At 41.0% G+C, this 21,278-nt stretch overlaps 1 protein-coding gene across 11 annotated transcripts; it reads left to right on the top strand.

Moving 5' to 3' along the window:
- Positions 1-3,155: 3,155 nt before the first annotated feature.
- Positions 3,156-20,807, top strand: LOC133412533 (papilin-like). Of its 11 annotated transcripts, none has more exons than XM_061695868.1 (23): positions 3,156-3,271; positions 5,295-5,358; positions 5,458-5,561; positions 7,074-7,134; positions 7,237-7,339; positions 7,918-8,048; positions 8,676-8,799; positions 8,871-8,951; positions 9,064-9,236; positions 9,314-9,437; positions 9,529-9,655; positions 10,047-10,242; positions 11,882-12,008; positions 12,086-14,468; positions 15,749-15,925; positions 17,286-17,459; positions 17,528-17,582; positions 17,664-17,810; positions 17,890-17,927; positions 18,637-18,764; positions 18,942-19,050; positions 19,265-19,444; positions 20,438-20,807. In XM_061695868.1, the coding sequence occupies exons 2-23, from the start codon at positions 5,308-5,310 to the stop codon at positions 20,694-20,696; spliced, it is 5,052 nt and encodes a 1,683-aa protein (XP_061551852.1). In that variant the 5' UTR covers positions 3,156-3,271; positions 5,295-5,307; the 3' UTR covers positions 20,697-20,807. The 11 variants fall into 11 exon arrangements, with proteins under 11 accessions (XP_061551852.1, XP_061551851.1, XP_061551853.1 ...); XM_061695867.1 differs by having other exon boundaries at positions 17,283-17,459; XM_061695869.1 differs by having other exon boundaries at positions 17,283-17,459; positions 19,265-19,440; positions 20,438-20,692.
- The last annotated feature ends 471 nt before the right edge of the window (positions 20,808-21,278 follow it).

The following is a 21,278-nucleotide window of genomic DNA, read 5'->3' as shown; positions in this document are numbered from 1 at the left end:
TCCAAGATGGTGAGAAATACGATTCTCTGGTCTGATGAGACCAAGATAGAACTTTTTGGCCTTAATTCTAAGCGGTATGTGTGGAGAAAACCAGGCACTGCTCATCACCTGTCCAATACAGTAAAGCATGGTGGTGGCAGCATCTTGCTGTGGGGGTGTTTTTCAGCTGCAGGGACAAGGACGACTGGTTGCGGCTAAGTACAGTGATATCCTGGACGAAAACCTTCTCCAGAGTGCTCAGGACCTCAGACTGGGCCGAAGGTTCACCCTCAAAAAAGACAATGACCCTAGGCACACAGCTAAAATACCAAAGGAGTGGCTTCAGAAAAACTCTTTTGACTGTTCTTGAATGGCCCAGCCAGAACCCTGACTTAAACCCAATTGAGCATCTCTGGAAAGACCTGCAAATGGCTGCCCACCAACGTTCACCATCCAACCTGACAGAACTGGAGAGGCTCTGCAAGGAGGAATGGCAGAGGATCCCCAAATCCACGTGTGAAAATCTTGTTGCATCATTCCCAAAAAGACTCTTGGCTGTATTAGCTCATACAGTGTAAGGCTACATATATACACACACAAAAACAATACACATCATTCATATTTGTTCTTAAATGTTTTTAAGCCAAAAGTGTAAGTGACAAAGATTTAGCCAATAATTGTCGAATTTATCCCCCCTCAAAAATGTACAGAAACGGTAGCCAGAGATAAATATTGCTTCCCCCCAAAATGCAAACAATATTTTGGGTGGGATGCATTTTTGTTTTTTTTGCCTTGGCCTCTCGTGTTGCTAAATGAGCTCATCAAAACATGAGGAAGCGTTCTCATTGACGATGCCATTCTTATATTAGTGCATGACGAACATTTGGCGTTTATTTATGAACTTGTTTGTTTCATTTCATGAAATTACAAAGCTATTTTGTGACGTTTTTATGTCTGGAACGTTTTCCCACCATCGGAGCATCATAAATAAAAGTTTCCCCTCGACGTACCTCCGACCATTCCCGTTGTAAATCACCCCCCCGCTATCGTTTAGAGTAAACTTGATGAACTTTGATTTTCAAATCAAACAGATGTGCCAGGTCAGCTATAAATGAGGTTAAAAACAAAACAAAGTTCAAATATAATATGTGGAATATGTGGAATTTTTTCAAAAATATTCACACCTTAGAATTCTTTGTATGATTAATAAAAATAAAAAATCCACATTTTTTTGTCACGATAGATAATAAAATATGAGTACAAAATATGAATAAAACATGAATGAATAGATTTTAACTAACCAATTAATGGTTAATAAAAACGTAGCATTTTTAAACCACGTTTGGGGTTTCAAATTAGGCTTTTTTTAGATACACATTCACGTTTGATTTGTTGAAAAATAATAATAAATTAAGAATAAAACCAAAAAAATGTAAAATAAAAAATTTTCCCAAATGCATTTGACTTTTTAAATAATTGGGTAATTCAAGTAAATTGATCAGAATCCAAAGAAGAAATATCAGCGCGAGTTATTATAGGATTAAAACACACTACTGTGTTTATTGTGTCTATTTTACTTTTTTTTTTTCCATTCACATTTTATATAAACAAGCACTGCACAAAATGGATGGAAATCAATTCCAAAAGTCCTCGTTTTGTCCGGCTCCCGCCTGAAAATAAGTTGTACCCGGGCCTCGAGAACCTCGACCCAATTAGTAGTTTGCGCTCTATTTAAACAAAGAGCCCGCTATTTAAATTGTTTTTTTTGTTGTTGTTTTTTTTTTTTTAAACGCGAGGCATTTAAATATAAAGTGAGGCTTTTGGTCAACTTGTAATCAGATGACAAAGTGGGGGTGAATAAATGATAGTACAGTACATGCAGTACGTACAGTACTTGTATGTGATGAAGATGTGCTCACCATCTCGGGTCCAGTCCAAGTGGCGGCACGCTAGCCTGCTATTACGCGTGCACGCGCCATAATAAGTACCGCGAAAACTGTGGTGGGAAGTAACGAAGTACAAACACGTCCTTACCGTACTGAAGTAGATTTTTTGTTTTTTTCCAGTCGTTGTATGTTACTTGAGTACTCGGGATAACCCCGTCGTAGTTGTGTTTTCGTTCAGAGCGCCGTTACATAGAGTGGATATAAAAAGTGTACCCGGCCGGCCCTGTTCAAATGCCAGGTTTTTATGACCTTTAAAACAAATAAAAATCAAAGAATGAAGCCAAGATAAATCACTTCAAAACTTCTTCCACCATTGATGTGACCTACGATCTGTAACAAACAGTCCCAGCTCAAACAAAAACTTCGGTCACCTGACCTGAATCCAACTGAGTATGCATTTCACTTGACGGGGAAAATGCCCCAAGAACGAGCAGGAACTGAAGACGGTTGCAGTTGTAGGCCTGGTTACGTCTGTGCTCCACACTTCGGGTTGTGTGCGACCGCAAAGGATTTGCAACCAAAAATTAAAAAGGGAAAGGTTGATTCATGATTGTTAATTTGTCCCAATCATTTTCGGTCCCTTAAAAAGTGGAAGCCATAGATACAAACTGTTTTAAGTCCTACACTGTTCTCCTGATTGGGATGCAAATACCCTCAAAGCTGAAGGTCAGCAGTTAAATCGCATCACAATTGTGTTGATCTCCCATTATTTATGGACCTGACTGTACCGATACCGGTTTTAATAACTTTCATAACAAAAATGGTGGTAGTTTCCGTCTTTTATTGACTTACATATTGAGAAGGGGGGGGGTCACATTCCTCGTTGCATGTTGTTGTTTCCTCACTTTCTCTCTCTCTAAGTAACGAGCCTGTTTTGACAAAGTAAGGAGATCTCTTCAAATGGAGGAGCTAAAAGCAAACAGTAGTTAGAAAAACAAATCCTCAAGTCAACTACAGATACCTGAAACATCTGCTTACAGTAACCAAGTATTTTGGGTACTTTTTCTCCACTGCTTTTACCACTTTTTATTTTGATTTATTTTTTTTAAACATGTGACTCCGTGTGATGACTTTTCCCCCTCTGCCCAAAAGTAGGGGCAATTAAATGGGGTTCTTGTGCGCATGTGCGAAGAGTCCCCCCTCCCCCAGCCCTCCATCCTCCACCCTAACCCCCCCTGCTTCTGTACCTCCCTTCTCCCTCCTCGACACCTCTTCACCCACCCACCCCCACCCGCACCCCCCGCAATATATGAGGGCACCGCGGCTCCTTTTGGACTAATCTGCCGGACCGAGTCCAGCTGCAAGAACCTCCCGGAACCAGACCGAGTTCGACCGCACCGATCCCGGTGAGTACCGACACGCGAGTCGGGGCGTTCTTTTAGCGGAACGGGTTTTGGAAAGTTGCAAGAAAAGCGAGCAGGAGGAGGAGGAAATGAGTTGATTTACGACTCGTTTCACGCCGTCAAGCGAACGGGACGAACACGAGCGGAAGTAAAATATGTCAACAATGTACAAAGTAAAAGAGAATTTTAAAAAGACCAACGGTAACAGGAAGTGCATTTAAGGACGTAGAAGAGATTACAAAAATAAAAGTTGTATTTAAAAAAAAAAAAAAGAGGTTTGGAAAGTCTTAAGATTAAAACGGGGGAAAAAAAGTAGAGAAAAAATGGTGGCTGGAAAATAAAGGACCTTTAAAGAAATTGAAGACATTTAAGGTTGCAAAATAGGTTAAATAAGATATTTTTTAAAAAAGAAAAGAAAAACAATTATAATCAAGGTTGAAAAAATACAGAAACATTTGATATTTAAGGAGGTGAAAGAGGTAAAACTAAAATAGAGGGGGGGGGGGGGGGAAGGGAAAAAAATGAAGGACATAAAAGAGTTTAATTAAAAGACATTTAAGACAGAGAAACAACAGACAGAGAAACAACAACATATAAGGATAAAAAAAATTGGAAAAACATTTAAGAAAAATGTTAAAAATAAGAGAAATGTAAGGTGAAAAAAAGAAGAAGTAAATGTAGTTTAAAAAATAAAGGGAATTTAAGGCTTAAAAATTTAAGTTTAAAGGATCAATTTCAAATGGTAACGAAGTAAGACGAATAAAAGGCAAAAACAAATTATTAAAAAAATGTTAAGGAGGTAACAGAGGGTAAAACAAAAGTCATTTAAGATAAAAAGAAAACAAGTGTAAAAAGAATAAAAATAAATTTAAGGTTCAATTTAGAGACCGGTTCAATTATGTAATTATGTATAAAAAGAAAAGACATTTAAGGAAGTAAATTAGGTTAAAAATAAGTGGAAGGTTAAAATGGTAAATATACGGTTAAAAATATACGACCGATTTAAAGTTACAAAGAAAAAAGTTAAAAAGAGGATAAAAGTAAAATAAGTTGGAGATTACAAAAGAAAACAAAATTAAGGTTAAAAACAAGGTTTAAAAAAAGTAATTTATGGAAGTAAAAGAATTTCAAAAATGAAAAAAATGTTAAATAAAGTACATTTATGGTCAAAAGAAAGTTCAAGGTAAAAAAAATAGAGGGTTATAATAAAATTATATATATATATTTATATATATACACAATCTAAAGTTATCAAAAGAGATTTAAATGTATAAAATGAATTTAAGGTTAAAAGACATTTAAGGAAGTAAAAAAAGTTAAATAGTTTAAGGATAAAACATTTTTGGAAAAAAATAAATGTAAGCTTGAAAAAATGAAAACGTTTAAAAAGGACAGGAGGTTAAAAATAAAGGAAATATAAGGTAAAAGAAAGTAACAGTAGAAAAAAATAATGCACAAAGTAAACTAGATCAGAATTCCTTTGAATTAAAAAAAAAAGTTCTCTTTCATACAATTGCATACAAATAAACTCGTGTCATCCTTTGTTTCGTATATGAAATGACTGGGGAAAATGACATATTTTAGTTGTGATAAATTTTTTAACATTGTTCTGTGTGTATTAACTACAGTTGCTCTAGAAATGGAGTGTTCTTGGGACACGGGCTCCCTCTAGGGGACGTGAAAGAATCAATACAATGTTCAAACTACATAATGTTACAGCGACCTCAACTTTTTTTTAAACTTAAATTTTTTTTTGTTTGTTTTTTAAATCCGGTACACTACATTTATTAAGTACTGTTCAAATTATATTTAACGCTTATATATTTAACTTTGAAGTCCTTTTGCATTTCATCTTTGAGAACCTCTTTGTTTTCAAAACATGTCTTCCGGTACAATTGTAGGGACATTTTAAGTGAATCGTTTTTATTGTCTTGTATTTCAAGCACAGTGTTAATGTTTAAAGCGCGGACACGGGATTGACGTTTGTTGACGTTTGTGTACTAACTTATACTTGTACCTCCTCAAGGTAACTTACGACGATGAGGCTGCCTCTGTTACTCCTCCAGCTGGTGCTTGCTCCAGCCCTTTTGGTAACACTTTGCATGATATCGCACATACAAAGTGTGAGAAAAGTCTCTTCGAAGTTTGTGTGTGTGTGTGTGTGTGTGTGTGTGTCTACGTACGCGTAGGTGTCCGCTGAGGACTACTGGGAAGACTGGGGTGCATTCGGGCCATGCAGTCGGACCTGCGGCGGTGGTGTGATGATCAGAAGCAGACGCTGCGTCACCCACAGGTATGGAAAGTTTGCTTAAAAAAAAAAAAATCCAAAAATAAGCCTTTCAAATCCATTTCACTTGGCAACGTGAAATTCGGCTGGAATGTTTATCGCAAGGAAAGGCGCCAAAAAGACTCAAGAAGCAACGCCCAGAATGACACGGGAAGTCTGCCTCTTTAGTTTCAAGTGGCTATTTAGTTGGTAGCGTACTCTAAATGGGGGTGGGGGGGGGGGAATCACCCCCCCAGTTATTTTCACTTCGCATCATGACATTTGGTAGACATGTCTACCACAACTAGGCCCACAAAAAAACTCTCAAGAACCTATGCTCGAAAAGACAGAAGAAGTAGTTTTCTTCTTATTAGTAGTGTGTGTTTGCTCTACCTACAGACTGTACAAATGCACACACACAGACACACGCACACACACGCGTGCACCGTACTCACTGGCCGTGTACAGTCAGTATGGTCGCAGTTGGCAGGAAGAACGTCCGAGTCAAATAACATGCGTCTTTTTTTAGGGCGTTGTCTGGGAGAGGATGAAATGTGTGTTTATATTTTATTTCAATCTCTCCTTAAAGACCTCCGAGGGGGTATATGGAAAAAGTCTCACATCATCATTTTGGTTTGCTCTCTCAAAATACCTTTTGTTTATGGCTGATGAACTCATATGCCCCATACGTCAAATGATGTTTTTCTCTGGGTAAGGTAAAATTCTTTTTAGATATGTTATTATTTTATTTCTTTTTTATTTTTGATCATTCAAATTTTACATTTGAAAGTGAATCTCAAATATTTATTTTGGAATTATAGCCATTATTTAAAATATACATTTTATATATTTTTGAAATGTTATTGAACGTATTCATGGGTGATGCACTCAAAAGTTCTTTACAGAGAGTAGGTAATATTTTCTTGAAATGCTTATTTCCATTTTACTATTCATCTATATTTGAAGATAATTATTATGAATATTAATATATATATATACATATATATATATTGATATAAATTTTCATTAAATAATGGTTATCAAAATATGTATTTCTCTTATTTAATTTTGTTTTTATTTTTAAATATAATTATCTAATTATTATATTTTGGCATTAGCATTTTCTTACCAATTAAATTTGATCAATCTCATTTAAAGCAAGTCTTAAAATGTCTTCATTGAAAGGTATTTTTATTAATTTATATAAAAGGAAAAGGAAGTAAAATAAGTTAAAAATCTAAACAAAAAAAAACTCGCTGAAAGAGGTTAACACTACCAGAAGAAGATAGCCACAATGGATTAGAATGTATTTTAACATAATACATATGTATATGTACTTATATACTGTATATAAGCAATCAATGAATCAATTTTCGACTACATATATAGATTGTATATATATTGTATAAAATGAATTGAATTCCATGAATAAGGGGATCCTTACGAGAACGCTCGGTTTTGTTTAAGCATATGTAGCAACTAGCAGGCTAATTAGCATGTAGCTGCGCTAATTGTCTTTTTTTTTTCCATTCCAAACAGAAATGACGGAGGGTTCAACTGCGTCGGACCTGACAAGTCTTATCTGGCCTGTAACACTGAGGTAAATATTGAAAAATATTGAGCAATGCAGCCATTATGTGATCAACGAAGGATCGGGTATGTAATATTATCGATGCGTAACGATATCAATTTGCGCATTTAGCCGTGTCCCGCGGGAACCAAGGATTACCGCGAGGAGCAGTGCGCCCAGTTCGACGGGACCGACTTCAAGGGGACCCGCTACTCCTGGCTGCCTTATTATGGAGGTAGATTTACCCGCCATCGTTCATGATTAGCAAAAATAATAACAACTACAGAAGGCAATTTCATTACAAATAGTGTGCGAATGGCTGTGGAGTTGAATTGAAAAGTAAAATGTTGGATGTTAAAATATTGAATTATTATACTCATGAGATTTGCTCAAACGAGCGCGATTGATGAAGATTTTACATCTTGCCCTGTATTTATATTTCTTAAGACAATTGCTCAGTTGCTAACAGTAGGTATGCTAATACGTAGCAAAATGGAAAGCAATTGTCCCGAATGAGCTGAACATTTTGAAGTTGCAGTTGTTTCAATAATAATTGAATAAGACTAATAAGATAATAATTGTATTTGGTAAATGTCTCATGTAGAATGTGGAATTGTGGGTAAAGTGAAATCAGCTGAATATTTTGACGCAGCAATGGCTTGAATTGGTTTGAATATGTTGAGAAATGTCAACGTTTTAGAAGGAAAACAAAGTGGTGGGATAACAATGCAACACTTATTTATTATTATTATTATTTTATTGCTCTTCAGCGTTCACACAATTCTCATAATTGATCATATTTGCTCGTGACAGCCGAGAACCCCTGCGAGCTGAACTGCATACCAAGGGGAGGGAACTTTGTCTACCGCCACAGCGCCGCCGTTAAGGACGGGACACCTTGCCACCCGGGACGCCATGATATCTGCGTGGAGGGAGTCTGCGCGGTAGCGTAGCAACAAGTTCATTGATGGATTCTGCAACTTTTGGTCTCCAGCGTCGATTGTTGATATTACGTTGTAAAACCTACCAATATTGAGGCGCGTAACCCCCTCGTCAACACCCCTAGAAAGATGGCACACGACCACAATCCACCCACCGCTAGCTGGCAAAACAAATCAAGACAAACCCCCGATGAACATTTAGCTATGTCGATTTCACATTGTAGGACGGGCTTTTCGAATCTTTATTAGCCACTAGTTTACAGCGTAGAACAGGCTTTTCAAAACTTTTTCCATCACAGACAGAAATGGCACGGCCCCTCGTTGTCCACCAAAATATAAAAGACAAACAAAACACATAAGCGTTTTTACATTGCCTGTACGTCTTTTTCCAAAATGTGTAGCCGCACTATTCGACCTCGTACAACAGCCTTTTCAAATCTATCCCGGTACGACAACCACCCACACCAGGCCCAAAAAATACATCTCGGTCATATGTTTGAACAACCCCCTTCCTCCAACTTTTTTACCACCTTCGACACCCCAACAGAGTTGGTGCCACCCTCTCCCCCGGCACCATTTGTACCCATTGTCTGTCATGTGACACGAATGACTCGAACTTGTGTTTTCCAGCACATGGGCTGCGACCACATGCTGAACTCCCCTCTGCAAGAGGACCCCTGTCTGGTGTGCGGAGGCAACGGGCACTCCTGCTCACTGGTCAAGAACACCTTCACCGCACAGCGTCTGGCCCACGGTACGGTACTCATCCCACACGTTTTCTGAATGACATCTGCGAAGTCTGAGCCCTGCTTTTCACGTCTGCAGGTTATAACCATGTCGTCACCATCCCCGCTGGAGCCACCTCCATCAGCATCAGAGAGAAGAAACCCTCACGCAATTACCTGGGTAAAGACTCTTTTAACGTAAAGTTCCAACCCCAATGTTTCCTGGACTGCTTGAAAGTAGTAGAAAGTCACCATCCTCCCGCAATTTGTTCCCTGCGCGTGCGTGCGATTAGCCGTCAAGAACCTGCAAGGAGATTACTACCTGAACGGCCACTGGTCCCTCGAGTTCTCCCAGGCCACGCACATTGCCGGCACCAAACTGTACTACCAACGAGGCGTCGAGGGCGACAGCACTCCCGAGTCCATCATCGGCCGCGGACCCACCACCGAGCCCCTCGTCGTGGAGGTGAGTGGGCTACTCGGACGGGGTCTCGAACACCAGACGCGGTACCGGGTGACGCACTTCGGATGTGATGATTACAGCTGATCAGCATGGAGCCCAACCAGGGCGTGGATTACGAGTACTACCTTCCCGTGGGACACCCCACAGCGGGATACGCCTGGAGCTTCGGATCTTGGTCCGCCTGCAGCAAAGAGTGCGGATTAGGTGGGAAGTCCGAATTCCGGGAAGCAACTTCTCCTCTGCGTTTCTTTTGTTGTCGTATTTGAAAACGTCCGCCTATTTTTGCCACCACCAGGCTTCCAGTCCAGAGCCGTCTACTGCTCCATCGACAACGAGGCCGTGCCCGACAACCTGTGCCCGTACTACGCGCGGCCCATCCACAACAGAACCTGCAACCCTCAGGCCTGCCCTGCCACCTACACGTCAGTGAAAGCCCAACGTAGTTCTTCCACGATGCTTTATTGTAAAATTCAGCCCCCTGCGACAGTTTCACTTAGCAAACCTGAAATTTGGTAGGCTGACAAAAAAGTCTCAAAAAGCCATGCCTTAAAAGGCGCACAAAATCGGACCTGTAGGTCTGAAGTGCCAAACTGTGCATTATGTTACAGTGGCTTACTATAATATTCAATATACTTTTTAGGAATAAAACCTCTGCCTCATTTTTGATGAACACGTAGGCTTACTATGCTACACTATGTTAATTTGGGTCAATTTGGTGGTACTTAGAATGTTTTTAAAAAAATATATATAAATTTCCCCCCATAACTAAGCCTTTTGAAGTACTTTGTTTTCCAACAAACTGACTTTCCACAGCTGGAGAACCGGCGAGTGGAACGACTGCTCCGTCCGGTGCGGCGGCGGCTTCCAGTATCGCGGCGTGGACTGTCTCTACAATGACGAGTTGGGACCCCGCGTGGTCGAGGACGCCTACTGCGCCCAGTACTCCCAGGCACCCACCGACCAGCAGTACTGCAACATGCAGCGCTGTGACGAGCACCCCGGCAGAGCGGTGAGAGGACCTTGCGATACAAAACTGCTCATTTGTTTGTTTTGTACAGTCAAATGTTGCTAGGCAGAATTCACAGAGCGCCCAAAACTGCACCATTATTTGAACAGAGAGAACTTTCTTTTCTTTTCTTTATAAACAGTATTACTAGTTACTGTCATTTGAAGTATGACATTTCATATGATTTGATATGACATTAATAGGCACACTTTCCTTTGATCTTCTGCACTTTTTCAATGAAATCAAAACATTTTATAGATTTATAAAAACAGAATTCTGTCCAAGCACTCAGTCAGGTCGTCTAATTTTGTGATACATTTTTTGGATGTAAAGTGCTCTATAAATTACATGTATTATTTGGTGCAATGATGTATCGACAATGATTGAAAACGTCAGCCAATGATAGTTTGTGTAGGACTTAATTAGAAACCCAAGTAACAGAGAGAGGAGTAATAAGCACCTACTGTGGAATGAAATGAATGACATTATACTTTTATACACTTATAATTGATAAAAAAAATTATAATCATGGAATTTGGCTGACTTTCCTTTAATGTTCTGTGTTTTTACATGATTTAAAAAGCTTTTTACACTATTTAAAAAAAAATAGATAATGGAAAAATGTAAAAAATTAAATATAGTCAATCTTTATAGCAGCACCTCTGACTGCTCAGCTGTCATGCAGTTATTTTTATCTATAAAATTCCATAAAGCTTTAAAAAATATATTGTTACTGATAGCTTTATGGGTTATTATCCATAAATCTATTTAAAAAAACATTTATTGTTTCTTTTACAGCCTAATGGATTATAGATACATTATACATACTTTTTTTTTTTTAATATAATTTTATGGATTTTTATGGATTGAAATTTACCTTGTCACATCCCACCAATCAGTGGTTCTGCAATTAAGATTTATTTGTATTTAACATTTTTAAATGGTTTCCTTTTTTCTTTTTTATTATTTGAAAAAGATTACGCAAATATGATCATGAAAAATACAATTAGGATCATAAAAAAATAAACCAGGAAAATTAGAAATTCAATAATGAAAAATAATGTATTTTTCAGTTTTGGAATTTTTATTTTTTTATTAGGAAAAAAAATCCATTGCATCGAATATCGATACATTACTGTATCATAGACGACAGTATTGATACGACGTGGATTATATATCAGTATGGTGATTTGTCATTAGATGCAGCATCGACAGTAGCAAAAATGTCTCCACAATGTATCGAAGGCTACATTATTGATTAAACTCTTTCAAATATTGATATAATAATGTGTCATAGGTGACATTATTGATACGACTGTATCAAATCAATATCGTGATGTATTTTAGGCTATAGATTCGACGCGACTGAATCAGCATCAATACGATTAGATCCAATACAGATATGGCTGTATCAAATGTCGATATCATGATGTACTGTAGGCTCTGGCATTAGCACACTTAGATCAAATATCGATGCAACTGAATGAAATATTGAGATCATGATATATCGTAGGCTACAGTATGAATACGACTGGATCATGTATGATTATTGTGATGTATCATTGGCTACAGTATTGATAGAACTGGATCAAATATTGATATTGATGACTGATGCAGGACATGTGTTCTGATGTGTTCTCAGATCATTTCCGAAATCCCCTCTGAAAATGCCGTCGAGTGCCGCAGAACCACCTACGGGTGCTGCTACGACCGCACCACCGCCGCAGCTGGGCCCAATGGCGAGGGCTGCCGCGACCCACCAGCACCTTGTGAGTGTCGATAATGGAAACTCCACCGCACGCGCTAAAGTGATTTGAGGAAAAACTTTTTTGCTTGTTTTCTCCAGATGAGCGTTCCATCTGCTCGCTGCCCAAGGCCGCCGGATCCTGCTCCAGCTGGAGGGCGCATTACTTCTTCAATGTTCTAACTGCCAAGTGTACCGAGTTCTGGTATGGAGGCTGCTTTGGCAACAGCAATAACTTTGACACGCAGGAGGAGTGCGAGAGGGTCTGCCACGAGCCCAATGGCAGATCAAATGGAAACGGAAACGGCTACAACGGAAATGGAAACGGAAACGGTAATGGTGGCACCAACGGAAATGGTAATGGTGTCGCCAACGGAAACGGTAATGGTGGCACCAACGGAAATGGTAATGGTGTCGCCAACGGAAACGGTAATGGTCACGCCAACGGAAACGGTAATGGTGGCACCAACGGAAATGGTAATGGTGTCACCAACGGAAACGGTAATGGTGGCACCAACGGAAATGGTAATGGTGTCGCCAACGGAAACGGTAATGGTCACGCCAACGGAAACGGTAATGGAAATGGCAACGGCGACACCAATGGAAACGGTAATGGCGGTGTCAATGGAAACGCTAATGGCAGGGCCAACAGAAATGGAAACGGTAACGGCCGCGCCAATGGAAATGGAAACGTTAACGGCCACGCCAACGGAAATGGAAACGGTAACGGCCGCACCAACGGAAATGGAAACGGTAACGGCCGCGCCAACGGAAATGGAAACGGTAACGGCCGCGCCAACGGAAATGGTAATGGCCGTGCCAACGGAAATGGTAACGGAAATGGAAACGGTAACGGCCGCTCCAACGGAAATGGTAATGGCCGTGCCAACGGAAATGGTAACGGAAATGGAAACGGTAACGGCCGCACCAACGGAAACGGTAACGGCCGCACCAACGGAAACGGTAATGGTAACGGTTCCCTAAATGGAAATGGTAACGGCCGCACCAACGGAAACGGTAATAGTAACGGTTACCCAAATGGAAATGGAAATGGTAACGGCCGCTCCAACGGAAACGGTAACGGTTACCCAAATGGAAATGGCAATGGAAATGGTAATGGTAATGGTTACCCAAATGGAAATGGAAACAGTACCGGCCACTCCAACGGAAACGGTAATGGTCACGACAATGGAAATGGAAACGGTAACGGTTACCCAAATGGAAATGGAAATGGAAACGGTAACGGCCGTTCTAATGGAAACGGTAATGGTCCCGTCAATGGAACTGGCAACGGTCACTCCAACGGAAACGGAAATGGAAACGGCGAGCATGACAACGGAAATGGCAACGGTCACTCCAACGGAAACGGCGAGCATGACAACGGAAATGGCAACGGTCACTCCAACGGAAATGGAAATGGAAACGGCGAGCGTGGCAACGGAAATGGCAACGGTCACTCCAACGGAAACGGCGAGCATGACAACGGAAATGGCAACGGTCACTCCAACGGAAACGGCGAGCATGACAACGGAAATGGCAACGGTCACTCCAACGGAAACGGCGAGCATGACAACGGAAATGGCAACGGTAACTCCAACGGAAACGGCGAGCATGACAACGGAAATGGCAACGGTCACTCCAACGGAAATGGAAATGGAAACGGCGAGCGTGGCAACAGAAATGGCAACGGTCACTCCAACGGAAATGGAAATGGAAACGGCGAGCGTGGCAACGGAAATGGCAACGGTCACTCCAACGGAAATGGAAACGGCGAGCATGACAACGGAAACGGTAACGGTCACTCCAACGGAAATGGAAACGGCGAGCATGACAACGGAAATGGAAACGGTCACTCCAACGGAAATGGAAACGGCGAGCATGACAACGGAAATGGCAACGGTCACTCCAACGGGAACGGAAATGGAAACGGCGAGCATGACAACGGAAATGGCAACGGTCACTCCAACGGAAATGGAAACGGCGAGCATGACAACGGAAACGGTAACGGTCACTCCAACGGAAATGGAAACGGCGAGCATGACAACGGAAATGGAAACGGTCACTCCAACGGAAATGGAAACGGCGAGCATGACAACGGAAATGGAAACGGTCACTCCAACGGAAATGGAAACGGCGAGCATGACAACGGAAATGGCAACGGTCACTCCAACGGGAACGGAAATGGAAACGGCGAGCATGACAACGGAAATGGTGAGGACCACAACGGAAACGGAAATGGTCGCTCCAACGGATATGGACAGCGCGGCAACGGAAACGGAAATGGTGAGGACCACAACGGAAATGGAAACGGTGAGCACAGAAACGGAAACGGCCACTCCAACAGAAACGGAAATGGTCGCTCCAACGGCAACGGTGGCAGGATAGCTGCCAATGTGGCCCATACTGCCCACAAAGCCCGTTTGTACATGAAGGCCCGCAAGCCTTACTTCATCACAGTGAAAAAGCACTTCATCCCCGCAGCCAGGTAAGAACCTTTGGAGGGAGGGGGCGCTCCTCGGTTAACCCCGCACCCCTTACCACTACCAACGACAACCTTGAGTCACCACCTTCGCCCCGTAACGAACCCTTTCAATCCCCCCACAAATGAAAACCAGATTGAATAACTGTGTAGACACTGCCCCTTCCTACCCCGCTTGTCTTCCCATAACCCACCCGACATGAGCTCACCAGCCCCCGCCTACACTTGTGTGTGTTTGTGTGTCACCTCACTCTGTGTTTTCACTATAAAACTAATAAAAAGGTGTTGTGATGCTCACCCGTCCTCGTCCGAGTGTGGTCACTAAAAACCTCAGGCGAAATAGCACAGTGGTACCTTGACTTAAGACTGCCCCAATTTAAGAGTTGTTCCAATTGCAAGCTGTCGCTCGCGTCAAACCATGACGTCTGTTCCGCCCTCCCTGAGCGTGCTGTGTGCAGTTTGGCAGACAGCACAGTTCTTCAAAAAAAGATCCCAAGTGTGCTTGCTTCAAGCTCTTTATTGCCACTTCTAGTTGAAGTTTACTATAAAAGTAAACATCAAATTCAGAGAACAACACGTGAACTAAACCGCATAACTTTCTTACGAAAGTCTGCTAGCCTAATGCTAACACATAACGCCAAATGCCATAGACGGCTAACTGAACTAACGTCGATATCGCAGTAGTTACAAACGTTTCAGCAACTTTAACATAAATGATGTGGCAACACATATAGACAGACAATACAACAGTACTTACGGGCATATATTATTTTTGTTCTGTGGAAAACTACAAATATTATTGCAGTTTAGGATGTTCTCGTTCGTGTTTGTTCATCATCAAATCTCCGTGTATTATATGTATGTGTGTATAATACTGCCCCCTGTTGGCCAAAGTGTGCACACCAGAAAGAGCAGCACAATGTCAAAGCAAAAAAAAAAGGTTCTTTACATTCTATTTCAATGTTTTTATACAGTACAATGCTATAGAGAGAGTTTTCTTATTACAAAACGTTTTTTTAGGGGCTGGAACAGATTAATGGCATTTACATTTACATTCATTTCAATGGCGAAATTTGATTTTAGATACTAGTGATTTGTGTTGTGAGCGTGGTCACGGAACACATTTAACTCACAAGTCAAGGTAGCACTGTATTTTTGTGTCGGTGTTGTGTTGCCGTCTCGTGTGTCCGCATGTGCTTTTGTCACTCGCTTGTGCGGCACCCTTTATGCCCACTTCGACCCGCGTCGAAGTGCAGCGTGAAGTGACTTTTCCTTGCTCGCTCCAGTTTGACTTTGCCAGCCCAGGTGAGGATCGACCAGTCGGACCCGTCCGCCGTGGAGGCCCTGGTGGGCCAGACGGTGGTGCTGCCCTGCAGAGTCAGCCCGCCGCCGCCGTCGTCGTCATCCAGTGCGGTCACAGTGGTAGAGTGGAGGAAGGACGGAGTCGCACTCGCGTCACACAGGTCAGAATTTGAATCACAGTGATCGAGTGGTTGCCCCAAAGAGAGAAAGTTACGGGTTTGATTCTCTGGCCCTCTTAAGGTTTCCAAATAGAGTCCAAAAACATACATATGTCCACTACTGTTAAAAGATTTGGGGTCAGCCAGGCAATTTGATGTTTTTATTGAAAACTAAATTTTCTTCGTTTACAAAGTTTTGCTGAAGACAACGTTTTCTTTGATGTTTCCGAGATCATGTACATTAGGTCTGTCGAAGTACGTTTGGTTGGTTAAAGCCTCTAAATCGTCTTTGATATTCATGAAAACGTGTGTTTTGTCACTGAAGACTAAATCATCTTTGATCTTGAAGGAAAACAATTGAATTGTTGATACTAATTGTCTTGGATGTTTTGTGAAAACAGGTTTGTTAAAGACAATAATAATTAACAATAATTCCTACATTAGGTTGGTTGAAGACTACCGTAATTTCTCGTGTATAATGCGGACCCATGTATAATACGCACCCCCAAAGTTGACCTCAAAATTCTAGAAAACCCTTCTACGTATGTATAATGCATTTTTACAATCCATATGAATCAATCCAATCCTATCCATATGATCAAAACATTAAGTATTATCTGTATTTTGTATTATTATATACAAAATACAGATAATACTTAATTATCTGTATTTTGTATATAATACAAAAATAATAATACTTATAATAAGTATTATTATTTTTATATTTATTATTATTATTATGTAAGTATTATTTGATTACCCAGGCAGAATTTGTAAGATGAGTACAATTCTTTAAACGAAACATGAAGGGCCAGGAGAAACATTAAATTTTATTTGAATGGGATTCAAATTAATCTGTCAAACATTTCAGAAAAGCATTCTCATTAAACAAAACATGACCGTTGTTGTTCAGTCATCAGTCGTATTTAAAAAAACAAACAAACAATATTTCATAAATTCTGGCAGGGAATATAAACGTATGTGCACAACGGTACATATATGCAGTCATACGTACCCCTGTCATATTGGAAGGAAAGTGGAGGCTACACCTTTCTCATAACCTCTAGGTGGCGGTGGCATATTGGAAAGAAAGTATACAGCTTTTTCATAACTTCTACATGGCGGCATACATTTAGAGAATGTGAACGCTTTTTTCCCATTTTCCCGTATACCTATGTATAACGGGCAGTATTGAATTTTGACAATTTTGGGAGGGGTTGGGGAATGGACATTATACACAATAAATTACAGTAAATTGTATTTGATGTGATTTGAAGAAAGGTAAGGTAGGTACGTTGAAGCCTCTGATGCGTGTAACAATTTGTACAGTAGGGTCAACACAGACACTTTGTTGTGTTAGAAGTTTCCCGAAACGCGTCAATTGGCTTCCGCTCGGGTCTTTGCTGCAGACGTCAGGAGCAGCCGAACGGTTCGCTGCTTCTCGGTCCCGTCGGCAAGTCGGACGCCGGCTGGTTCTTGTGCGTGGCCACCAGGGAGCAGGAGAGAGATCACCGCTACGTTTACCTGACCGTCTCAGGTAACGCCTCGGCGGAGGTCTGCGCCCCTGCCGTCTCATTTAACCCTAATGTTCGAATCTATTTATAGAGGCGGCGTCCCAGCCGCAGACCACCTCCCCGCCCGCGGACGGACCCTCGCCAGAGTGAGAGCAAATTCCTTGATCTTGAAACTTTGCGCAGCAGGAGGGCATACGGACGGACCGGCGTGTTCTACTTCCCGTCAGGTTCAGCCTGGAGCGCTCCGCCTCGTCTTTGGTGGAGACGCGAGCGGGACAAGCGGCCCGGGTGCCGTGCGCCGTCGTACCCGCGGCCGCGCTGCCGTACGTCAGCGTACAGTGGACGCGCGACGGACGCGCGCTCGCCGACTCCAGGTACGATCGCATTTATATGAATTAGATTTGGAAACATTGTTTTTGAAGGGTTTTCAACGTAAAATATGTTCTGTTTCAGAACTTTGCGAAGGAAATTTTCAAGGCTCTGAATGAAAAGTACCCCGATTTAAAGATTTCTTTTGAAGTATTTCATGTCAAATTCTTCAATTTTCAAGACTTTTCAATGGTATTTTATGGAGACTGTGTCCATTTTCAAGACTTTTGAAGGAATAGTTTGTCGAATAACTACATTTTCAAGATTTTGGAAGGCATGTCATGAAGAATTAAGCAATTCTTAAGACTTTCGGAACGTATTTTAAAGAGAGTGTCGATTTCCAACATTTTTTGAAGGCATTTTAGGTAGGCTGTCAGTTTTCAAGACTTGCTGAAGGTACTGGGTGTCAAATATCTTAACTTTCAAGACTTCTTAAAGGATTTTCATGTGGAGACTTTTGGAAGATATTTTATGTACAGTATGTCACATTTCAGGGCTTGTTCAAGTCATGGACATGTCTTTATAAAATCTTAAAAATTGATGTATTATACATTGCCTTCAAAAAGTCCCCCAAATTGACATTCAACCTAACATGCCTTTTAAAAAAATGTTTTATAATAAACATAATCGACACAAAATGTCTTTATAAAAGTTCTGGAAAATTGAGGTCTTCTTCCTAAAACGGCTTCAAAAAGTCCTTAAAATGGAACTAGTCTACATTAAAACCCTTTCAGAAGTCTTAATATCCACATATTTTAAAAGTGTTGCCTTAAAAATGGACTTGTATTGCATGTTAAATCTAAATTTATACATGAAATATGTATCCCAAAGGTTTGTCCAGCAGTCAGATGGCGCGCTGCTCATTGAGTCGCTCCAGACGGAGGACGCCGGCGTGTACACTTGCTCCGCCTCCACGCAACATCATCTGGAGCAGAGACACGTACAACTTAGAGTCCAAGGTGACCAAGTCATTCTTCATACATTGCAATTAACTTACGGCATGTAAAAAAAATGTTTATAATGCACCAACTGTTGCATTCCTTACATTCTATTTAATTATGTTAACTCCTATCTCAAGGCACCGTTGTATTTATTATGATTATTTTTTTTTTATGTCTTTGTGGTTGCGCCTTCAGCCGCCCTGCAGATTACCAAAGCTCCCGACAACATCCAGGTCCCTAAAGGCAGCGCGGCCCTGCTGCCCTGCGTTGCGTCGGGGGACAACGTCAGCATCGGCTGGTCCAGGTACTCCTCACCCAGCCTCCATACTGCAGTGGTACCTTGACTTACGAGTTTAATGGGTTCCGTGCCCACCACGTTAAGCTCACTCATAAGTCAAATCAAGCGAGTGACTGCCTGTAATGTGAAAAACTCATAATTTGGGGCATTTGTAAGTCAAGGTAGCACTGTATGTCTAAACGCATCATCATTATCATCACGGCGTTTCCTCCCGGCGTAGGAACGGCGTCCCGGTGCGTCCGGACGGGCGTAAGGTCCAGGCGTCACCCGACGGGAGCCTGATCTTGAACAACGTGCAGACGTCCGACGAGGGCACCTACACGTGCAACGCCTACGCCGGCGTCTATTCGGTCAGCGCCTCGGCCGACGTACGCGTCGCCAAAGACGCGCGGACAGGTAGGTGAGCCCCGCGGTCGATTGATCGAACCTCCGGTCAAAGGTCAGGCCTTCCCGTGTGGAAACATGCACGTTAGTTCCTTTGAACACGCTAACTGGTCCTGATCCCACCTAACACTAACAGCGCAAATTCAATCACTGAAAATAAAAGAAACACCCATCCATCCATTTTCGGTGTCTTTATTTCTATTTAAATTTTGGGTAAAAATAAATCAATAAAAAATACTACCTTTTTGAACATACAGTATTCCTATTTTTATTCTTGACTACCTCTAAAAAAAGAAAGGGGGGGGGGGGGCAACGTGAAAAGCGTGGGTGTCAAAAAAGTTTGACTTTTGGTGTGATGCCCCTCGTAGTAAGTTGGACAAAGTTGCAAAGAAACTACAGAACTTGCAACCTAAATAGTAACTACAATTCTCTTCATAATGGTGGATAAAGATAATTCCATTTCGGAAGGAAAAATGGGTTCCTCCACTTCCACTTTGTATTTTATTTCTATTTTAATATTAGGTTAAACGAAAAATATACCCCTTTTTGAACATATTCCTATTTTTGTTGTGAATTTAAACCTTTGTTACATAAAATTATATATATATTATTATATTTATAATTATATAAAATCATTTGTTTAATTGTTATATTTTCTAGATTTATATTATCATTTGTTGAAAATGTTTGCTTTTGAAAAAAAAAACAATGCTCCATTTCCCAGCATCCATTCTTGTTATTTTTACATTTAAGTTAAATCTGAAGATTGTCAATGAATTAAATATTCTAATAATATTTCAAATTTATTTCCATTGACGCAATTTATTTTAGATGTATTTGATTTGTATTTAAATTCAAAAGATTTCTGATGGTGACATTGGCTACAACATATTAGGAGCAGTATGATGCGGTGCAGCCTGGTGTACCTAATGTTGTGTCCGTTACAAACAGTATATTGAAGTTTTGCCTCGTCCCAAACGGATTTTGAAAAGCTGGTCGTGCGTTTCAGGCGTGGCCACGACGTCATCGTCATCGTCATCATCATCGGGGACGGCGTGCTCGGACCAGCCCGAGCTGGCCAACTGCAAGCTGGTGGTCTACGCCCGCCAGTGCGCCAACCAGTACTACGCCGCCTTCTGCTGTGCCAGCTGTGCCCGCCAAGCACGGAGCGGCGACAGGTTAGCTCGGTGACACCGCGGTGCTGGTTCTGGCGGTGCGCTCCGTTTTTAGGGTGGGGTACCGAGAAGGGAGGGGTTAAGATGCTTTGAGGCCTCTGGGCTGCACGGGGCGCGGCGCGCCAGGCCTCAAATATTCTCATCATCTTATTGCCATTTCATCATATTGTTTTATTTTTGTATGTTCACAATAAAAACAATGCATTCACAATGACGTCACAGTGTGGGTGTGCTTGTTTGCCAGTCCATCATTTGCCACGAGGAGGCGACAGTGCGAGTTGTTGTGAAAATAACTACGTCATAGTCAAGGGCAGGCTACAAGGAGTTATAAAAAATTATAAATTATAAAAGATTCATTCATTTCAGTGTATTTTTTTTAAATCAATGTATTTTTTAAAATCAAATTTTAAATCTATTTAAAAATATATCAAAGGGATTTATTGAGTGTGTAACTATAACAATGCATGTAAATGCACATTTGTTTTCATTTTTTATTGGAATGACTAAAAGTGAACACTATTTTAAATACAATTAATTTTTTAATAAATAAATATAAAAATCTACTGAGTTACATTAAAACAAATATTTGTGGTGTATAGTTTATAGTAAAATGTAAGTTAAATATAAATATAGCAATATGTTCGAAAGAGGCAGGCAAAAACAAAATGCTCAAAA

The sequence above is a fragment of the Phycodurus eques genome, chromosome 14 (genome assembly GCF_024500275.1).
Source record: "Phycodurus eques isolate BA_2022a chromosome 14, UOR_Pequ_1.1, whole genome shotgun sequence".
NCBI lineage: Eukaryota > Metazoa > Chordata > Actinopteri > Syngnathiformes > Syngnathidae > Phycodurus > Phycodurus eques.
The sequence above is the reverse complement of the archived record's forward strand: the minus strand, read 5'-3'. Positions and strand labels throughout refer to the sequence as shown.

Bases quoted from the DNA above. Each gene is read 5' to 3' on its own strand.
- LOC133412533 (XM_061695867.1), top strand. From the start codon at position 5,308: ATGAGGCTGCCTCTGTTACTCCTCCAGCTGGTGCTTGCTCCAGCCCTT. The intron at 8,049-8,675 runs GTAGCGTAGCAA...TGTGTTTTCCAG, and splicing joins GCGTGGAGGGAGTCTGCGCG to CACATGGGCTGCGACCACAT. The intron at 9,656-10,046 runs GTCAGTGAAAGC...GACTTTCCACAG, and splicing joins GCCTGCCCTGCCACCTACAC to CTGGAGAACCGGCGAGTGGA.